This window comes from Tachyglossus aculeatus, chromosome 22, assembly GCF_015852505.1.
Source record: "Tachyglossus aculeatus isolate mTacAcu1 chromosome 22, mTacAcu1.pri, whole genome shotgun sequence".
Taxonomy (NCBI): domain Eukaryota; kingdom Metazoa; phylum Chordata; class Mammalia; order Monotremata; family Tachyglossidae; genus Tachyglossus; species Tachyglossus aculeatus.
The window spans coordinates 19,479,085-19,499,151 of NC_052087.1; the positions used below are offsets into that span (position 1 = coordinate 19,479,085).

General features: G+C 41.2%; 1 protein-coding gene across 3 annotated transcripts in view; it reads right to left on the minus strand.

The window, feature by feature from the left end:
- FBXO3 (F-box protein 3) overlaps positions 1-19,092 on the minus strand; it is a 34,991-nt gene extending 15,899 nt beyond the window's left edge. For all 3 annotated transcript variants that reach the window (XR_005455656.1, XM_038764038.1, XM_038764039.1), the window contains exons 1-5: positions 18,986-19,092; positions 14,052-14,141; positions 13,257-13,420; positions 5,914-6,028; positions 2,734-2,938 (exon numbers count right to left, since the gene is read on the minus strand). Coding sequence is in view for 2 of the 3 variants with exons in the window: in XM_038764038.1 (XP_038619966.1) it covers positions 2,734-2,938; positions 5,914-6,028; positions 13,257-13,420; positions 14,052-14,141; positions 18,986-19,086 (675 nt within the window). In the remaining variant the exon portion in view is untranslated. The remainder of the gene's footprint in view (positions 1-2,733; positions 2,939-5,913; positions 6,029-13,256; positions 13,421-14,051; positions 14,142-18,985) is intronic.
- Between the last annotated feature and the right edge of the window lie 975 nt (positions 19,093-20,067).

A 20,067-nucleotide genomic window follows, 5' to 3' on the forward strand; every position in this document is an offset into this window, starting at 1 on the left:
GTTTCATGATTATAAATATTTAGCAAGCTTTCTGTATACATTCATAAATTTTAATCTTTCAATGATCTCACATGTTTGAATATTTGAAACACCAAATATTTAAATTTGATCTACAATGTTTATATAAAATTCAATAATAAAAAACTTAGTGGATAAGCAATTAATTTTCCTGTTCCACAAACTTTACGATTCCACCCATGAATTGGTCATGTTTACCCCAATGTTTTGCCGTAAATCACTACTTTCTCTTTGACTGCGTTTGAACATGGCTGGTGTATTTTTATAAATAATTTTTCTTCAAAAAATCTGATCTTCGCCCAAATCTCCAAAAGGCGTTACTGAACGACCAACACCAACTAAGGTTGACACTGATTTACAGAGCAGGGAAGACCAAGATTTCAATGTCTCACACCACTATGCCAGGGCTGGATCAATTGAAGACTAGACAGCCTTGCTTGGCCCCTCATGTGACATGTGAAGCAGAGGACATCATAAACTGCGTGACACAATGATGTCTTCACATAAGGCAACACCTCTCCAGCCAGACTCCCTTACCTTAACCACTCCCCGGTTATTCTGTGGATTCCCAAACCTCAACTTTCTGCAGGAGATAGGGAGGAGGAAGAGGGAGCAGGTCAATGAGTACTAATGACTTCCAATTAAGATTCAATAAGATAACCAGCTATCAAGTTTGAGGATGAGCAAACACAGCTGGGGAGGAGGAGTGTCAGTGGTAATGATCACCTATTAGCATGGAGTGATATGGGGGAGGAGATGGCTTTAGTAACCACCAAATACCCCAGGCCAGGGTGTCTCACTTCACTTGGGCCCACCCTGAACTGGAAACTGTTGTGCCTACTCTTCCAGCCCCTGCCCCATCCCCCACCCGTACAAGACCTCGCTACCCTCCACTAACCGATCTTCAAGGGAGAGACTCTGGGTGTGAGGGCCGGGTAGAGGAAATCCCACAGTTACACCTCATGTGCTGGGTTCAGAACACACAGGCTCCTCTCTCAGGCTGCTAATCCCCTCACCTGCCCTGAGGCAGAGCTGAGACATTTACAGGGCTGGGTCCCCTTGAACAGCCACTCATGCAGACAGGCAGTCAAGAGGGAGGGGCGGATGACTGGCCCCGGAACCTGCGGGCTGGGAATGTTTCCACTAGTTCTGTTGTTTTGTCCCCTTCCAAGCGCTCATAGAAGTGCTCAATAAATACCATTCATTGACTGCCCGTTGATTGATATGGGGTGGTGGTAGCAGAGCCTGGGGGCTGGAGCTGAATTAAAAGTGCGTGGTCTCTATGGCTGTCATTGCCCTCAAACCCACCTTCTGTCAGTCACCTTCTCCTTTACCAGAGCTGAGAAATTTAAAAGGGCTGCCATATATGTGCGGCAACAGAGGAGAAGTGACAAGGAAAGATGCATATGCACAACTGCCATCTGTCCCTCCCTCCTAACCCCCACCCCTCCACCCCAATGTCTCCCCAATTCCTCCAACACCGTGCACATGCTGGGGCCATCTTCAGATGGTTCATTTTGGCTTCATAATGTCTCAATCAGCAGCCATGCTGGTACAGTCACAAAGTGCTCGACTGACACTCTGGGGGCCAGGTGAGGACCCCGTGAACCTCAGTGGTAATCCAGATCTGGACACTTCCCACCTCTGAGCCTGTCCTGAGGACTCCCTTATCAAGATGAACACCTAGCAAGCCTACATTTCAAATTTTTGAGGTTTTGGTTTTTTTTTTTACATTCCTCGAGTCCTGTCCCCCTACAGCCCACGGCTGCTTTAGGGGTCCATCAATCGTATCGTACTGAGTGCTTACCGTGTGCAGGGTAGTGTACTAAGTGCTTGGAAGGGTACAAAATAACAGAGTTGGTAGACATGTTCCCTGACCACAGTGAGCTCAGGGAAGTAGGCTGTCTTCAAAATGAGAGTGGCAAAAATTACATTTGGGGGAGATGAAGTCATGAAGTTTCCTAGACCAATCAGTAGGCTTATACAAGGACACATTCTTACGGTCTATCCCAGCTTATTTTAACACTTGAATGCACTCATGGTGAATTGCAACAGAAAAAAAAGAGTACTAAAGCCTCAATGTTAACGGTTATTGTTTGAGATATTTTGGGCATCATTAAGATACACCTGGAATCCAGAAATCATCTCAAACTGGTAATAGTTTGCTTCAATGAAACACAGCTTTTGTGAATTATTAACAGAGCACATTAAGTTCCCAATTACTGATGGGATTGCATTACTGACGGGATTGCATCTGAATTTCCTCTGCTATCTTACAGGTAAACCATGGAGAATTAATTTTGCTTTGCCACGCAATAAGCCCTCTAGATATAGTATACAGATTCCATTTACTATTAATAATAATAATAATAATAATGGTATTTTTTAAACGCTTACTATTTGCCAAGCACGGTTCTATGTGCTGGGGTAGATACAAGGTAACCAGGTTGTCCCACGTGGGGCTCACAGTCTTAATCCCCATTTCACAGACGAAATGAGGCATGGAGAAGTTAAGTGGCTTGCCCAAGGTCACACAGCAGACAAGTGGCGGAGCCGGGATTAGAACACACGTCCTCTGACTCCCAAGTCTGGGCTCTCATCATTAAGCCATGACAAGTTACCTGTCTTCAAGGGAGATGAATCTATGAATATTCATGGATACAGAAATTCAATTTGACTGAAGACATATTTAAATTGTACATGTTGTATACTTACTGGGCACTGGTAAAAAATCTCATACTGATTTCGTCCTTCCACGCTTTCCAGGGCCATGTACTGACTCAGACCAGTGTGTATGCAAAAAGTTAAAGGAAGACATTGTTTTAGCCCTTGCCTCTGTTGGAAACCTCCAGCTGCCGTGTCAATGTCCAACAAATCTTCTGAACGATAATGATTGGATAGTGCCATACTTCCCATCAACCTTGGAATCCAAAGAAAAGAAATGCATATAGTTCATTAACAACAGTTTAGCCTTGGAAATAAGAATAAGTAAATTGTTCCCCTCTTTGACTTTAGAGATAAATATTTTGCTTTGCTGCCTTTAATAAACAGATTTGAACAGAGATAGATATATGACATTAAGAGATTAACACTTATCCTAAACTTTATCTTCAAAAGAAAAAGTAAAATTCTCCATATTGAGGTTTTATGCACATTGTGTAGTGGTAGTACTAGTAATAACAAAAGTATTAATTGAACATTGACTGGGTGCAATGTACTGTATTTTCCCCTAAGCACAGGGGAAAATACAACAGAAGTGTGAGACAAATTGCCCACAAAGAGCAGACACTTTAATGGAGGGACAGACACAAAGCAATCTTCCCAAACAGGGTAATCAGAAAAAATGGTACAGTCAATTACATACCTACATATAAGTGCTGAGGGAGGGTAAAAAACAAAAAAACTATGATTAAGTTCTAGAAGTGGCTGATGAGTTGATGTCACTTGGAGGGTTGGGAGTTAATTGGGTAGGCTTGTTGGAGAAAGTGGTATTTTGGGAAGACTCTGAAGGCAGGGAGAGTTGTGACGTGTCGTGTCGCATTAGGTAGGGGGAGGAAGCCCCAGGGCAGTGGAATATGGTGAGTGAGGGATGGAGGGAAAAGAGTTCAGATCCAGGTATGGCTAGAAGATTAGCTTGAGAGAAATGAAGAGCGTGAGCAGGAGAGTAGCAGGTGAAGAGGGCTGATACGTAAGATGGAGAGAGTTCACGGAAAGGCTGAATGCACATGGAAATGGAAAGCCAGTGGACGGCTTTGAGGAGCAGGGAGAAGTGAGGTGAGTATTGCTTCAAGAAGGCAATCCATAAAGCAGCAGATAGTATTTATAGATTTGGAAAGAGGAGAAGCTGGAGGCAAGGATGCTAACAAGGAAGCTGATACTAGTAATTTTTATTAAAGTTACATCAATTGTATTCAGTCAGCATAAAAATCTGTTCACAAGTGCAAGTGTCTCTTTGCAACCACAGATTGCTTGACATAAAGGGCTCCAGTTACCCATTTGGCCTCTATGAAATGAATGTCTAGAAAGCATTGTTAGACAAACCAAAATTCTCCTAATAATAAAATGGAGGGGATGGGTTTTTCTCTTCAGAACTGTTGGCCATGTGATTTTCCTACTACCTCTGGTACCCAGAAGGAACCAATCTACATTGAAAGTTAAATATCGTTCTCCAATGATTTGCAAACTTTCTCATATTCTGACCTCTGAAGCCTCCCATTGCTTTGAAACACTTTTCCCCACCACTTCTAGTCTGTCTCCCACTTGGGGTTGCAATAGATCTTAAAGATGGAGAGGGAAAGAAGGGAGAATGGATAAAGTTCAAGGGAAGGGCCCAGAAGATGGAGGCAGCTGTCCCACTTGGATCACAGAATTCACCAGTTTCTGCGGCCACCAACAAATGGCACTTTTCTACACATCTGTAAATTTATTTTAATGTCTGTCTCCTCCTCTAACACTTATCCTAAGCACTCTCCCAAGCACTCAATAAATACTATTGATTTTGATCGATTAGTAAGTAGCTAGCACTGAATTCTCAACAAGGAAATCCTTCCACAACTATCCAACCCTACAGTTAATTAAAAAAACTACTTTCCTTCCACAACTAAAGTGACACTACAGGTCCAAGGAAGCAAATGCATCCCTTGCTTATCAATGAACTACAGACTAGGTTTCCAAATCTTTGAGCTGAAACAGCTAAAAAAACCCCATCATTCAACAGGGGAAGGATATGCCCTTTTGCTGATCAATGACATCTACTTAATTGTTATTGTGTAATGCTTTGCTTGGCAAGACAGCATTGTCAAGGTGCAAAAAATAAAACATACCAACAACATCTTTGACAAAAAGGCTTAGATCCAGGACACGAGGGAGCTACAATAGTAGTTCTTCAAGGCCACATTTTAAGTATTTCCAGAGAGTTTTTACTCTATACTGACATGAAATCACAAAGTCTGCAGGAGGCCCTCTGCCACTGTGTATATATATATATATATATATATATATATATATATATATATATACACATATATGTGTGTGTGTATATATATATATATATATATATATATATATATATATATATATATATACATATATATATATAGCCAAGGAAATGTCTAGACATGATCTTGGCACATTTGCAAGGAGGCTGGCCAAACGGCTGCTTAGGGCAACACACCACACCCAAGCTTCCAATATCAGGATTTCACTGATAGCAACATTTCTCAAAAAGGTCACTTGTTTAGGACTTAGGGGGAAAAATAAGCAAACAGGATGTAAATTGAGTAGGTCTGATAGCTATAGAATACTAAGTTCCTTTGAGTAAATTTTAAGATGCAACATTTGTTGTTCTCTTCTTCTGAGGTACTAGGAAATAGACAAAATGCTGTTCGTATCTGAGCTGTTTTCCAGAAATGGGGAGAAAAGATGGATTTCTAGTTTCTTAAGTTTCATGTACCTCACTCGGGCAGAGAGCTACAGAAGAACATCGAAATATGTTTTCAGCTGCCTAGTCCATATAACATCCCCAGTTTGCCACAGAATGTAGTCTTCACTGATTGTGAACAGCAGAGGTTTGAAACCATGCCTCATTTTAAATTTTCCCATAACTCCCTAAAGGAATTAATCCAGGCTTGTCAGCAGCAAGTTTTCAGGAGTGGAGAGATTCTGACACAGCCTAGCCTGTGTATCCTAAGGGAATTTGCCAGGTAATAGGGAGGCTCCTGTTGCAGTAGAATGTAATAGGACTCTTCCCCACCCTTACCTTAGGGAAGTCAACAGAACTTATGGTTGTTCTATGCCTTGCTCAGCCTCATTCCCAATATTTGCCAGATGAATGAAGGAGAGGACAAGATGGAAAAGGACATCAGGGAAAAGCATTTAGAAAAAGGAGCATCTTACCCAGGAACCACTAGCTTCTGTCCATTATGAATTCGAAATGAACACCGATAATCATTAGGAAGCTGGCAACCGATCTGAGCTTCCACGGCATCTAGGTCTTCTTCCTGAACACTATCTGCAAACACATGAAGAAACTAATTTTTAAATTGGGACAAACTTCAAACAAAGCAGGAGACACACATACAGCCTCCAAAACAATCTCAAAATGGGCAAGTCCTATCCTTGATTTGAGGAAATTCAAAATTTACAAAGAAACAGTGTACTCTTGCTGGCCATTTTGCAGTCTCAAACAGGTAATTTCACATCTCAGTTTGCAAATCTTTTTAGTAGGGTTAACTGCCTATCATACTGGGACATTTACTGGACTGTGAACACCATCACACTTTGTGGTAATAAAATCCAATACTCATTGGTAATTTCTTCCAGTTATCAGGTAGCATGCATCAAAAATGATTATTTTACAGAACAATTTATGGAGAAATAAATCCTATTCTCTTAAATCTAAAACTTTATAAGTGACTGCAGTAATGTTTGGATAATTACTAAATTGCTATTGCTCAAGAGCCTGGTAACTATTTCCCAATAGATTGAGCTTGACAAATCAGGGTAACATTAACAAAAATCAGATTCACGAAAAATTCCACCCAGGGTGAGGGGGTGCCAGAAGAGGAGAAGGAAGAGAGGAGGTTGAGGATGTTCTTCAAAAGCCCTTACTAAAAAAACAAAACAAAAAACTCTCACATGATCTAAGACTTTAAGACTCACTCAAAGTGGACTCAAGTTGAAATAGGGTGTGTGGGAAAGGAGTTTGGGAGATAATGAAAGAGAGAAAAGGAAAACAATGAACAAAGGAGATCACAAAAGAATTCCCAGGAAAAAAATACTGCCTGGCAAGATAATTTCAGCAAGGGCAAACAGAATACTGAAGTAACCAAAGTCAATGGTTATGATATTCCTTTTAAAAGAAACCTGACCCCTGTAATCTTAAACAGGTTTAATATTAATTTTATCCTTTGAAGGAGAATGAGAAACAGTACTAGCCACAGTATACTCTGTTGTATTGTACCCTCCCAAATGCTAAGCACAGTGCTTCTCACAGTGAGTGCTCAATAAATACCATTAAATGACTGAATGAATACACAATTGTATTTTCCAAAATACTGTGATCAAAACCAGGAAATATATCTCCCCTCTTTTGTTTTCAGCATGCTTTGGACCTTTCCTCCCTGCCGTGAGGCATAGAAGTGGCTTGTGCCATTTAAGGCCAGCTATCCAAGCTGCTGGGTACAACCAACATCCAGTAAAGACATCTGCACGAGGCCCTAGCACCCTTCTGTTCTAGCATCGCCAGGTCTGGAACCTTTGCCCCATGAGGTGGAGAGCCCTGGGCGGTATGCCACTGGGGAAGGGAAAAGACCCACTTCCAGAGTACAGAGATTTGGAGTGATGCCTCACCCTTCCTTCATAGTTGCTGTTCATAAGCCACGGCAAGATCCTGGCCCTCTTCCATCCGCTGGTCACCCTTGGGGGAAGAGGGGCTGCCACCCAAAATGAAACTCCCATCTATCAGTGGCATTTACTGAGCACTTAGTGTGCACAGCTCTGTATGAAATACTTGGGAAAGTACAACAGAGTCGGTAGGTACAATCCCTGATCACAAAGAGCTTACAGTCTAGAGGGGGGAGATGGACTCCCATCAATACACCTTCCCATGCTGCTCCAGCCCTGACAAGACAAGGGGAGAGGGGGCTCAGAATTTGTGTAGACTATTCATGTGTCCCAGGTCCCACACCTCTCTAAAATAAACACAGCTCTGCCTAGGAATCCATATTTTGAAATAGCTGAGCTGTTGGTAGGAGGGCATCGTTTCCAGATTCGGTCTGACTGGGGGGACAGGAGGGGAGGAAACACAGTAGATGGTGAGCTAGGGTTGTTCTGCTCTTCAGAATGCTCCTCTTAGACCACATACACCAAACCTGGGAACCAGTGAATCCAGGCACTGGTTCCTTACTGGTAAATTTTCCTAAATCAAGCAACAGAACAGAGAGTGGTGAGGACTCCCTAACAGGGGGCTCGGATCTATTGTCACAATTTGCCTTAGCTTACGAACGGCTCAGCTAGATCATCCCCAAAACCATTACCATAATTCAAGGAGAAGGTTGAGGTATACATGCTAGAAAATATAGATGATATAAAAGAAAAAAAAAGATCACCTTTGAATACTTCTACCATAAATTTCACTTCCCTGTTGCTATTCTGTGCCCAAAAGGATAGTCTTTTATGGGTCTGCTCGCTTCTGACTTCCTCATAATTGACCTCCAATTTTAGCTGTTGAAGTTCCTGAGCCAGTAGTCAGTGATGATTTGATCTGCAGATTCTCACTACTGTCTCACTGGGAGAGATCAATGCTTTTCAGTTTTACTGTGGGTTTACTATATTAAATTTGAAATAATGGTATTTTTTTCCTTGATGTCTGTCATATTGGAAACTTTACCCAATTTGCTTTCCTTTATCACCACTAGTGTGCTTTCAGAATTGCTCTTTCCAATGTTCTTGTTCACTGAACACGTTTGAAATGATTATTTTCCTCCCAAACCCCAGATGAATCTTATTTAGGCCTTTTTATCCACATCTGCAGCTTATTTCATATCTGTAATTTATTTCTTTATATTAATGTCTGTCTCCCTCTTTAGACTGTAAGTTCCTTGAAGGCAGGGAATATGTCTACCAATTCTGTTATATGGTACTCTCCTAAGTACTTAGTACAATGTTCTGCACACAGAAAACATTCAAATATCAATTGATTTAAAAAAAAATCATGCTGCTAAAATATGAATTGACTGCTTTCTTCAAAACCTTGTCCTCTCAGCCAGCTTACTCTTTTCTCCACTTCCCAGCAAGTTTTATGTTCTTATTCATACCATCATAATTTCTTAGGAGATACTTGTGCTGCAATAGAACTGAAATCTGCACTGCAGCAGAAGTTTGCTGTAGATGAATTTTTAATTCTAAGCATACGGAGAAAATTGCCCCATATTTGCTTACCAAAACTCAAACAGTTGTACCATGTCTTGGGAACATTTGGATAGCATTTCACATAATGGATGGAGCACGGGCAAGCCACTTCACTGTGTCTCAGTTACCTCATATGGAAAATAGGGATTAAGGCTGAAAGTCCCATGTGGGACAGGGACTGTGTTCAACCTGATTAGCTTGTATCTATCCCAGCTCTTAGTACAGTGCCTGGCACATAGTAAGCGCTTAAAATAGTATTAAAAAATTTTTGTTCAGGATTCTCCCAAAGGCAAACAATCTTACCAATACTAAGTGCTGTGTTTTACCACATGAGGTAACTGGGCAGGGACAGGTGTATCAAAGTTTTACTTATATTCAATTTAAATCCCTTTAGCCAGGGATAGGCTTTCCAAATGTTATGATTTCAAACAAGAATTCTTCCTCACATCACCCAGTGTGGCATTTTGAGGGAAAAGCAAGGGAAGGAAAATACTCAAAAATTAATGCAACAGACTCGCTGTTTCAAGAGGAATTTTTTATTCAGATCATAAACTCAAGCAAGCCCAATCTAAATTTCCTTCTGTATGATATAATGATAAATTTAAGAGCATAAATCATCTTGAGGGGCCACCACAGTAAGACTGCTGTATTTACAATTCACACTTAAATCCCCGGATTAAAAGTTTCATGGTTGCAACATTTTCAGTCCATGCAACATTTTCAGTCCATGCATCACTTAGCAGAGGCCCTCACAACTCTACACTGGCCCTTGTGTTACACAGTCAACCAACCACTATCTGCTAGGGGGCCCTGCTGATGAATGATGGAATTTCATCTCAACCATCCCACGTTTTAGCAACCATAATTAAATGCCAAACACTAATCAATATCTCCTTAGGCCAACTTCCTTTTCAAAACATACGAACCCTATTTGTAAAACAGTATCATTTGCCTTTGTAAATTCATTCATTCAATTGTATTTATTGAGCCCTTACTGTGTGCAGAGCACTGAGCGCTTGGAAAGTACAATTTGGCAACAAATAGCATCACAGAAGTCACACATTGACTCCACTTGCATACATGTGCACAACCACTTCATTGAAACCATCTGGACAGATACACACTGTTAGAAAAACATTCCTTAATGGCCCAATAGCGTTCTAGCCAAACCATGATGAAAGCACTGATTGTAGCAGAACTGACAACCTGATCACTAGAGTACATTCATTAGTCCATTATACCAAGAAATTTTAGGAAATGCTAGAAAATTTTCACTCTCCAACTTATTTTTCCCCTTAGTGAACAACTGAGCAAAGAAAAATATTAAGACTACTTGTAATGATGAGCAGTAAGGATGGTAGATTGAAGTCGGCATGCACATCACAAAAATGTCGATCAGTTCATTTCCCTGCCACTGACTGCCTAGACTTAAAACTTATCAATCTCATTCATAATGTAACCTATTTTTGAATAAGGGAAAAATGGAAAATAAAAAACATTAACCCTCTGGAATATTAAACTTTTACGATTAAATTCTACAAGGCAAACAACTTCACAAGAAATTTTATGTTGCCTTTCACTTGTTCTTTTTTATTCTTGTACAGAAATATAAAGCAGTACCTTCACATAAGTCATTAAAATACCACATAATTGACATTCACTTTGAATACACAAATATCAAGCTAGAAAAGTCTGTGATGCCTTTTCATTTTCTGTAAAACTGAAGCATTACCTTTACTCAAAATGCTCCTGGAAAATAACCATATTCTGAGTTACATATACATGCAAGTAATTTACAAACTAAAAATTGAAATTCTAATATTCATTCATTCAATCGTATTTATTGAGTGCTTACTGTGTGCAGAGCACTGTACTAAGCGCTTGATATACAGAATAATCAGCACATCACTTTATATACAAATGTGAAAAGACACTGACTGCAAAATAAATTTATACCCAATGCCCTGTCTATTCAATGATATACTTTAACATTAAAACAGTTAAAAAACCAGATAGTTACTGCGGATTTCTAAAGTAAGATTTCAAAGGTGTTTTTTTACAACTATATAGACATATGCTTCTTCCACATGCCCTCAGAACTGACAGAAAGAAATTCAGAGAAACTTGTATGAATAATACACTGTTCTTAAGCAATACCCTTTTCATACCTAATTCCACATTCAATTTACAATAACCAGCATGTTGATTCAAGCTTTACTTTAAGAGGCCAAATACATAGCATTACATGATCACAAATTTATTTTCCTCTTAATCTTGACTACTGTGTAGTTATCCTTTGTAAAAAAAAAATACAGATATTCTGCCTTTTCCCAGTTGAAAAATTATTTTTATGGCTGACCATTAAATGCGGAGAAATACCACTCCACAAAACATGATTACTTGCTTGGCAAAACACATTCACTGTTTACACCATCTAACAAAGGATTTAAATGGCAAAGAGACAGCAAAAAGTGACAAAAATATTGTAAAATATAAAGTAAGGAAAAATCAAGGGAATCAGTGAGCAGGAAAAGGCATAAAACTTATTAGGATACCCAGAAGAAGCAGCACAAAGACAGATGAACTACCAGACACAATTCTTGGTAATCACTGATAAGAATCATCATCTCCAGAAAAGTCAATTCAGAGTTTTGATGATTACTTACGTTAAAACAGGACCAAAACATCTGCTTCAAAGAAAAAGGTGTGTCTTTTTTAAAGTTAATTCCTATTTTTTTGTTATTTATGAATACTTGATTCACCCCTTTCCTTAAAAATGTCTATGACAACAAGATATATCTATCAGAATCAAGATGGTCAAAGAAGAATGGCTTTCTTGTAAAAATTTAAAAAAAAATGGCATTTGGGCTAGTAAATGTTATGTAATAAAAAATAACAAAGCAAATAAGCTTCCAAGCCAACATTTTGCATGAGTAAATGAAAGACATTAGAAAACATGTATAGTGCTATGACTAATCACCACAGTGCTATGAAACCCAAAAAAATTGGAGTATGATCATTAAAAGTTCAATAGCCAAATTAGCCAAAAATAATGATATAACAGTTTAGGTTATTTTCTACTTTAAGTTCCCTAGACTTGCTCCAAATAAGTACCAATGCTTGGAAATCCAAATGGAAAAGATGGGGATGATTAAAATCCAGTTAACTGCAAAACTAAACTATAACTCAAGATGTGTGAGAGATTCTTTGCAGCAACAGTACTAGTGATGAGTTCTCAAACTTTGAATGACAAAATACAGCAAGGCTTCACACAAAGCTCAGCAGAGATGCCTGTATATGCAAATACACAGAAAGTGTTCACCTTCTGTAATCTATCAAGTTGTAAGTCAACAATATTTTGGTCTGAGAAGCTAACTGCATTCTTCCCCCAGAAAATGCTACCTACAACAATATATACACTTAAAACCTTGGAATGGATTTTTAGAATAGCATATTAAATTTCAGATCAGAAATATTTAATATACTCAGTTCTATAATGTGAGGATTGTGTTCATGAAGAACTTTGTGTTGCAGTAAATACTGTCGGTCTGTATATACTTCATAAACACAATAATTTTAGTTGCATTTTAACAAGTACAGTGTACTACAGGAATCAGTTCTTACAAGTATGGATAGAGGTACCAACACATGGGGATAACTGTCCCCTCAGCTTTTTAACCTGGATTCCTAGCGTCACTCAGCCCAGGTCTCTCAACTGACAGTCTATTTCATATCCATAATTGATTTCTTTATATTGACAGTTTCCAAACCCCAAATGCTGGTTTCTGTCCTGTTGGCTCTTTCAAGTCTACCCAGCCCCTGCCTCATCCCCCATTAAAATCTTTGCCCCCCTTTTGCCCCGAACAACACCATGGCCTAGTGGAAAGAGCTCGGTCCCGCGAGTCAGAGGACTTGAGTTCTCATCTTGGCTCTGTCATTTGCCTGCTACATAACTCTGGGCAAGTCACTTCACTTCCCTATGCCTCAGTTTCCTCATCTGTGGAGATTTAATACCTGTTCTCCCTCCTACTTCAACTATGAGCCCCACATGGGGCAGGAACCGTGCCCCACCTGATTATCTTGTATCTACAACAGTGCATTATTACAATGCTTGACACATAGTAAGCACTTAAATACCACAATTACCAGTATTAGGTCAAAATGAAAAGTGTCACCGTGAAAAAGTTGACACCAATGGATGTGACCTGTATCATATCATTCTATCCTTCTTCCAGAGTCCTTCCATTTGGGGAGGGCTTGAGTGTTCTTCTATTGAAATAACTCAAAATTCCCCCCAATTAACAAAATACAAAAAAAAACACAATCACCTTTCAGAGATAAAATCATCCGGGGGCACCTCTGTGCCAAGTATCTTTCAAGATCGTCCCAAGCTTTTTTAAGGGCACCATAATGTTGAATATATCTTCCCAGGTCAGAATAAGTATCAATGAAGAGAGATTTCCAACTCTGATTCTTCTGAGTTTTGTCTGCCCTGAATAGACAAGAATAAGAGCATTAGGACCACTGGAAATCTCCATTAATAGTATTTATTGAGCACTTACTCTGTGCAGAGCACTGTACTAAGCGCTTGGGAGGGTTTGTCATCTAGAATTAATGCAAACAAAATATTTCTTGTTTAAGGGTCCATGGCTTTCTTTTTGTAATGCTTTGCTATTAATACTAAGTATAAGAACACTTAACCATTAATTCAATAAAAGACTCCAAGTTAATTTCTTTATCTGCACTGATGGCAACTACCGAACAAGTGAGAAGTATAACAAATAGGCTAAAAAGTGATTAATTATTTCATAATCACTGAAAAGCAAATTGGCAGGATGTATCTGGGTATATTATTTTTGCTTGGTATGGATATTTCTGACAATTCTTGTGTGTTGATTCTTTCTACAGGTGGAATTTTTCCTTCACTAAAGACATTTTTCTACTTGGAAAATAGTCTCAAAAACATAAAAAATAGCAATTTCTTATGGTGTAGCATTAAATGTGTAAGATGCCATTAGTGATAAAAATCCTGCAAGATAAAATGAAAAATAATTTTATACCCTCTACTTCAAGTTTTATTTGGTTTCTAAATTACCCAACATTTACTTTCCCCAAATACTTACTCAGATAAAAGCCAATATTTCTTGCAGTGTCTTCTCCACAGTGGATCATGACTTGATAGCTGGTTCAATCTTCGACTAACATAGCAGCAGCTAAAACACAAACCAGTACTGAGATTACAATATTTACAAAATATATATCTATTAAATCTGGAACATGAAAAATTTGAATGTGTGGTAACTAGTATACCTATGACAATAGAGATCTCTTAGCTAGGTCAAATATTTATACTCAAAAACTTGTATACATTTTAACACAAATGTCTACAAACATCAACACCTTGGACATGATAACAAATACAGCAACAACTCATTATTTCTGATTAAGATAGCCGTTAATTTCATGAAACAGAAAACCTAATCTTCAGATTGTTTCATCATCTGCCACAAAAAACTTCAGACACACTATTTCTGCTCTAATCTTACCTTGAAGAAGAAAATCAAAATTTAAAGCAAACCTATTATTTACTGTAATGGCAAAACTATTCTAGTACTGGCCTTATAAAGAAAAAGCTTAAATCAAATCCCCAAAGTGTGAAATTTTAATTTTCACTGATATCCAAAATAATAATGGCATTAAGCACTTACTACATGCCAAGCACTGTGCAGATCAAAAATAATCAAATCAGACTCAACTCCTGTCCCAAACGTTGCTCACAGTCTAAGGCAGAGGGAGATCAGGGTTCATATCCCCATTTTACAGGTAAGGAAACTGAGACCCCATGAAGTTAAGGGTTGGTCTAACACCATACAGTAGGCGAGTGGCAGAGATGGGACACAAGCCCACATCTCCTTCCTTCCAGACTCATGCTCTTTCCACTAGGCCATGCTTTCCCCCAGTTCCCGGGCCATGCCATTAATTAATATCAAAATTATTGACATATTTTAGAGTGTAACAATATTCTTTAAGATTGGGGTGAATTTGGAGCACAAGAGTCCTAATCCTCTAGCCACAGAATATTTCAAAATCATCTAGGCAAAAATAATGAGAGCAAAATCCTTTTACAGTAGGACAGCCCTAGGTATAGACAAAAATAATAATAATAATAATAATGACGGTATTTGTTAAGCCCTTACTATGTGCCAAGCACTGTTCTAAACACTGGGACAATCTAAGTCTCTCTCCTGGGTGACACCTTACTGAAATGAAAGTAGACCAGTCCTCCTGAATTTATTTTTACCAGTAGATCAGATTTGAAAATAACCCATCACATGAACAACCTATGCTTGAGTTTTCCAACTTCAAGAAACCCTTTGACCTCCTGCTGCAACCCCAGCAAAAATGCTGAAACTAAGAAGACTTAGATACCCAACCAGGCATTCAACTCGACATTGATTTCATCAGGCCAGAGATGGTAACATAGTTTAAGGGGCTGTGTCTTTAAATCGTTTTGTGCCGGGCTATTGACATCCAAGTGTGATTTTTGCTCATAAATGCTGCTAAAAACTGGGAAAACTCCACAGGGAAATCACACTGGTGAGAACTGAAAAAGTTACTTTTGGGTCAGGATTAAGCCCTATTTCCCCTCTTGCACAACAGTGACAGCATAAAAAGGGGGTGTTGCGGTAAACATTTTGCATCGAGTACGGGTGAGGATCTGAAATTCAGACATGCTGCTTACTTCACCGTGGCCCTCTTTCCCAAGCCGGTCTCGGGTTTCCCAGGGGCTTGCTACGTACCGCTCTCACAGAGTGTGCGCCCAATGGCCACACACTCACCTTCACTCAATAATAATAATAATAACAATAATGGCATTTATTAAGCGCCTACTATGTGTCAAGCACTGTTCTAACCGCTGGGGAGGTTACAAGGTGATCAGGTTGTCCCACGGGGGGCTCACAGTCTTAATCCCCATTTTACAGATGAGGTAACTGAGGCACAGGGAATAATAATAATGGTATTTGTTAAGCGCTTACTATATGCAAAGCACTGTTCTAAGCACCGGGGAGGTTACAAGGTGATCAGGTTGTCCCACGGCGGGGCTCACGGTCTTAATCCCCATTTTACAGATGAAGTAACTGAGGCACAGGGAATAATAATAATAATGGTATTTGTTAAGTGCTTACTATATGCAAAGCACTGTTCTAAACGCTGGGGAGGTTACAAGGTGATCAGGTTGTCCCACGGGGGGCTCACAGTCTTAATCCCCATTTTACAGATGAGGTAACTGAGGCACAGGGAATAATAATAATAATAGTATTTGTTAAGCGCTTACTATACACAAAGCACTGTTCTAAGCACCGGGGAGGTTACAAGGTGATCAGGTTGTCCCACGGCGGGGCTCAGGGTCTTAATCCCCATTTTACAGATGAGGTAACAGGCCCAGAGAAGTTACATGACGTGCCCAAAGTCACACAGCTGTCAGTTGGAGGCGGGATTTGAACCCATGACCTCTGACTCCCAAGCCCGTGCTCTTTCCCACTGAGCCACGTGAGGGGTGTTTCTCCTTCCCACCAATAAAAGACGGCACCCTGTGGCAAGCACACACACACAAACACACGGACACAGGCGCACGCTTGCCAAAGTTTACGCCCACTGCCTCCGCCGCCAAGGGCAAAGACCAGACGCCAAAGCACGGCTACCCACAGGATGGCATCTAGTTTGATCCAAGCCACAAAGCACATCGCAAACAAAAGGCAGGCCTCTCGAGGAGGTCCCTTCTCATCCACCCCATTTTGGGGGCGGGGGTGGCGAAGCCAAATGGGAGAGGAGAGGGGGCACAGCTCACCTCCTCCAGGAGGCCTTCCCAGACTGAGCCCCCTCCTTCAATCAATCGTATTTATTGAGCGCTTACTGTGTGCAGAGCACTGTACTACGCCCTTGGGAAGTACAAGTTGGCAACATATAGAGACAGTCCCTACCCAACAGTGGGCCTCTCCCCCTCTCCATCCCCCCGCCTTACCTCCTTCCCTTCCCCACAGCACCTGTATATATGTTTGCCCGTATTTATTCCTCTATTCATTTATTTATTTTACTTGTACATATTTATTCTATTTATTTTATTTTGTTAAAATGTTTTGTTCTCTGTCTCCCCCTTCTAGACTGTGAGCCCACTGTTGGGTAGGGACCGTCTCTATATGTTGCCAACTTGTACTTCCCAAGCGCTTAGTACAGTGCTCCGCACACAGTAAGCGCTCAATAAATACGACTGACTGATTCTATTTATTTTATTTTGTTAAAACGCTTTGTTTTGTTTTCAGTCTCCCCCTTCTAGACTGTGAGCCCACTGTTGGGTAGGGGCCGTTTCTATATGTTGCCAACTTGTGCTTCCCAAGCGCTTAGTACAGTGCTCTGCACACAGTAAGCGCTCAATAAATACGATTGATTGATTCTATTTATTTCATTTTGTTAAAACATTTTGTTTCGTTTTCAGTCTCCCCCTTCCAGACTGTGAGCCCACTGTTGGGTAGGGACCGTCTCTATACGTTGCCAACTTGTGCTTCCCAAGCGCTTGGTACAGTGCTCTGCACACAGTAAGCGCTCAATAAATACGATTGATTGATTCAATTTATTTTATTTTGTTAAAATGTTTGGTTTGTTTTCAGTCTCCCCCTTCCAGACTGTGAGCCCACTGTTGGGTAGGGACCGTCTCTATATGTTGCCAACTTGTGCTTCCCAAGCGCTTGGTACAGCGCTCTGCACACAGTAAGCGCTCAATAAATACGATTGATTGATTGATTCTATTTATTTTATTTTGTTAAAACGCTTTGTTTCGTTTTCAGTCTCCCCCTTCTAGACTGTGAGCCCACTGTTGGGTAGGGACCGTCTCTATATATTGCCAACTTGTGCTTCCCAAGCGCTTGGTACAGTGCTCTGCACACAGTAAGCGAACAATAAATACGATTGATTCTATTTATTTTATTTTGTTAAAACGCTTTGTTTCGTTTTCAGCCTCCCCCTTCCAGACTGTGAGCCCACTGTTGGGTAGGGAATGTCTCTATATGTTGCCAACTTGTGCTTCCCAAGCGCTTGGTACAGCGCTCTGCACACAGTAAGCGCTCAATAAATACGATTGATTGATTGATTCTATTTATTTTATTTCGTTAAAACGCTTTGTTTCGTTTTCAGTCTCCCCCTTCCAGACTGTGAGCCCACTGTTGGGTAGGGACCGTCTCTATATGTTGCCAACTTGTGCTTCCCAAGCGCTTGGTACAGCGCTCTGCACACAGTAAGCGCTCAATAAATACGATGGACTGATTGATTCTATTTATTTTATTTTGTTAAAACGTTTTGTTTCGTTTTCAGTCTCCCCCTTCTGTGAGCCCACTGTTGGGTAGGGACCGTCTCTATACGTTGCCAACTTGTGCTTCCCAAGCGCTTAGTAATAATAATAATAATAATGGCATTTATTAAGGGCTTACTATGTGCAAAGCACTGTTTTAAGCGCTGGTACAGTGCTCTGCACACAGTAAGCGCTCAATAAATACGATTGATTGATTGTTTGCGGCCCTCCCCACCCCGCTGAGCCCCCCGCCCTGGTGCCACCGGCGGTTGGCCCGGGGGCCGAGAACAGGATCTCCAAGTCCTGGAGGGCGAATGCCAAACGCCGCACCTGGCGTCGCCCCCCGCACAGTCAATCAATCAATCAATCGTATTTATTGAGCGCTTACTGTGTGCAGAACACTGTACTAAGCGCTTGGGAAGTGCAAGTTGGCAACAGTCCCCACCTTCGGCGCACCTGCCCCGGGGCCGAGGCCTTCCGCTCCCTCCGCCGGACGGGCCCAGTCTGGGGTTGGGGAAGGAGCGAGGCCCGGGGCCGTTGAGGGCGAGTAGCCTCCCCGGTGGGCCCGGAGGCTGAGGAAAAGGGGGCCCCTCCGGGGTGAGGGAAGCGGGGTCGGGGGGCCGGGCCTGCGGGCCGGGCCTCAGCCCCTCCCGAGGTCCCTCCGTCGCCCTGGCCCGGGCGGGCGGCGTCCGCCGGAGCCCGCGGCCCCGCTACCTGATCAGGTCCCGGTAGTCCAAGAAGGAGAAGATGAGGAGCAGGGGGTCGGTGGGCAGGAGCCCCAGGCTCAGCTCCGGCTCCTCAGCCGCCGCCGCCATCTTGCCGGGCCTGTTCCCGGTGCCCGCCCCCTGCCGCTCCTCGCGCCGGCTTCTTGTCAAACCGTCCTTCATGGCGCTCCGTTCTCCGCGAGGCCCCCGAGCCCCTTCCCCAACCTCCAGCCCCTTTATAATCAATCAATCAATCGTATTGATTGAGCGCTGACTGTGTGCAGAGCACTGGACTAAGCGCTTGGGAAGTACAAGTTGGCAACACGTAGAGGCCGTCCCTACCCAACAGTGGGCTCACAGGCTAGAAGGGGGAGACGGAGAACAAAACCAAACATACGAACAAAATAAAATAAATAGAATAGATATGGACAAGTAAAATAAATAAATAAATAAATAGAGTAATAAATATGTACAAACATATATACATATATACAGGCGCTGTGGGGAAGGGAAGGAGGTAAGACGGGGGGATGGAGAGGGGGACGAGGGGAAGAGGAAGGAAGGGGCTCAATAATAATAATGGTATTTATAATAATTTATAATATTATTATGAGTATTATATAATATATTATAATATATTATTGTATTGTTATATTTATTATAATTTATGGTAATGATTCATAATAATGGTATTTATTAATGGTATTTATTAAGCGCTTTCTATGTGCCAAGCATTGTTCTAAGCGCTGGGGTTGTCCCACGTGGGGCTCTCACTTTTAATCTCCTTTTTACAGATGAGGTAACTGAGGCCCAGAGAATAATAATAATAATAATAATGGCATTTATTAAGCGCTTAGTATGTGCAAAGCACTGTTCTAAGCGCTGGGGAGGTTACAAGGTGATCAGGTTGTCCCATGGTGGGGGGATTCACAGTCTTCATCCCCATTTTACAGATGAGGGAACGGAGGCACAGAAAAGTTAAGTGACTTACCCAAAGTCACACAGCTGACAACTGGCTCTGACTCCAAAGCCTGGGATCTTTCCACTGAGCCACACAGTGACCTGGCCAAAGTCACACGGCTGATAAGTGGA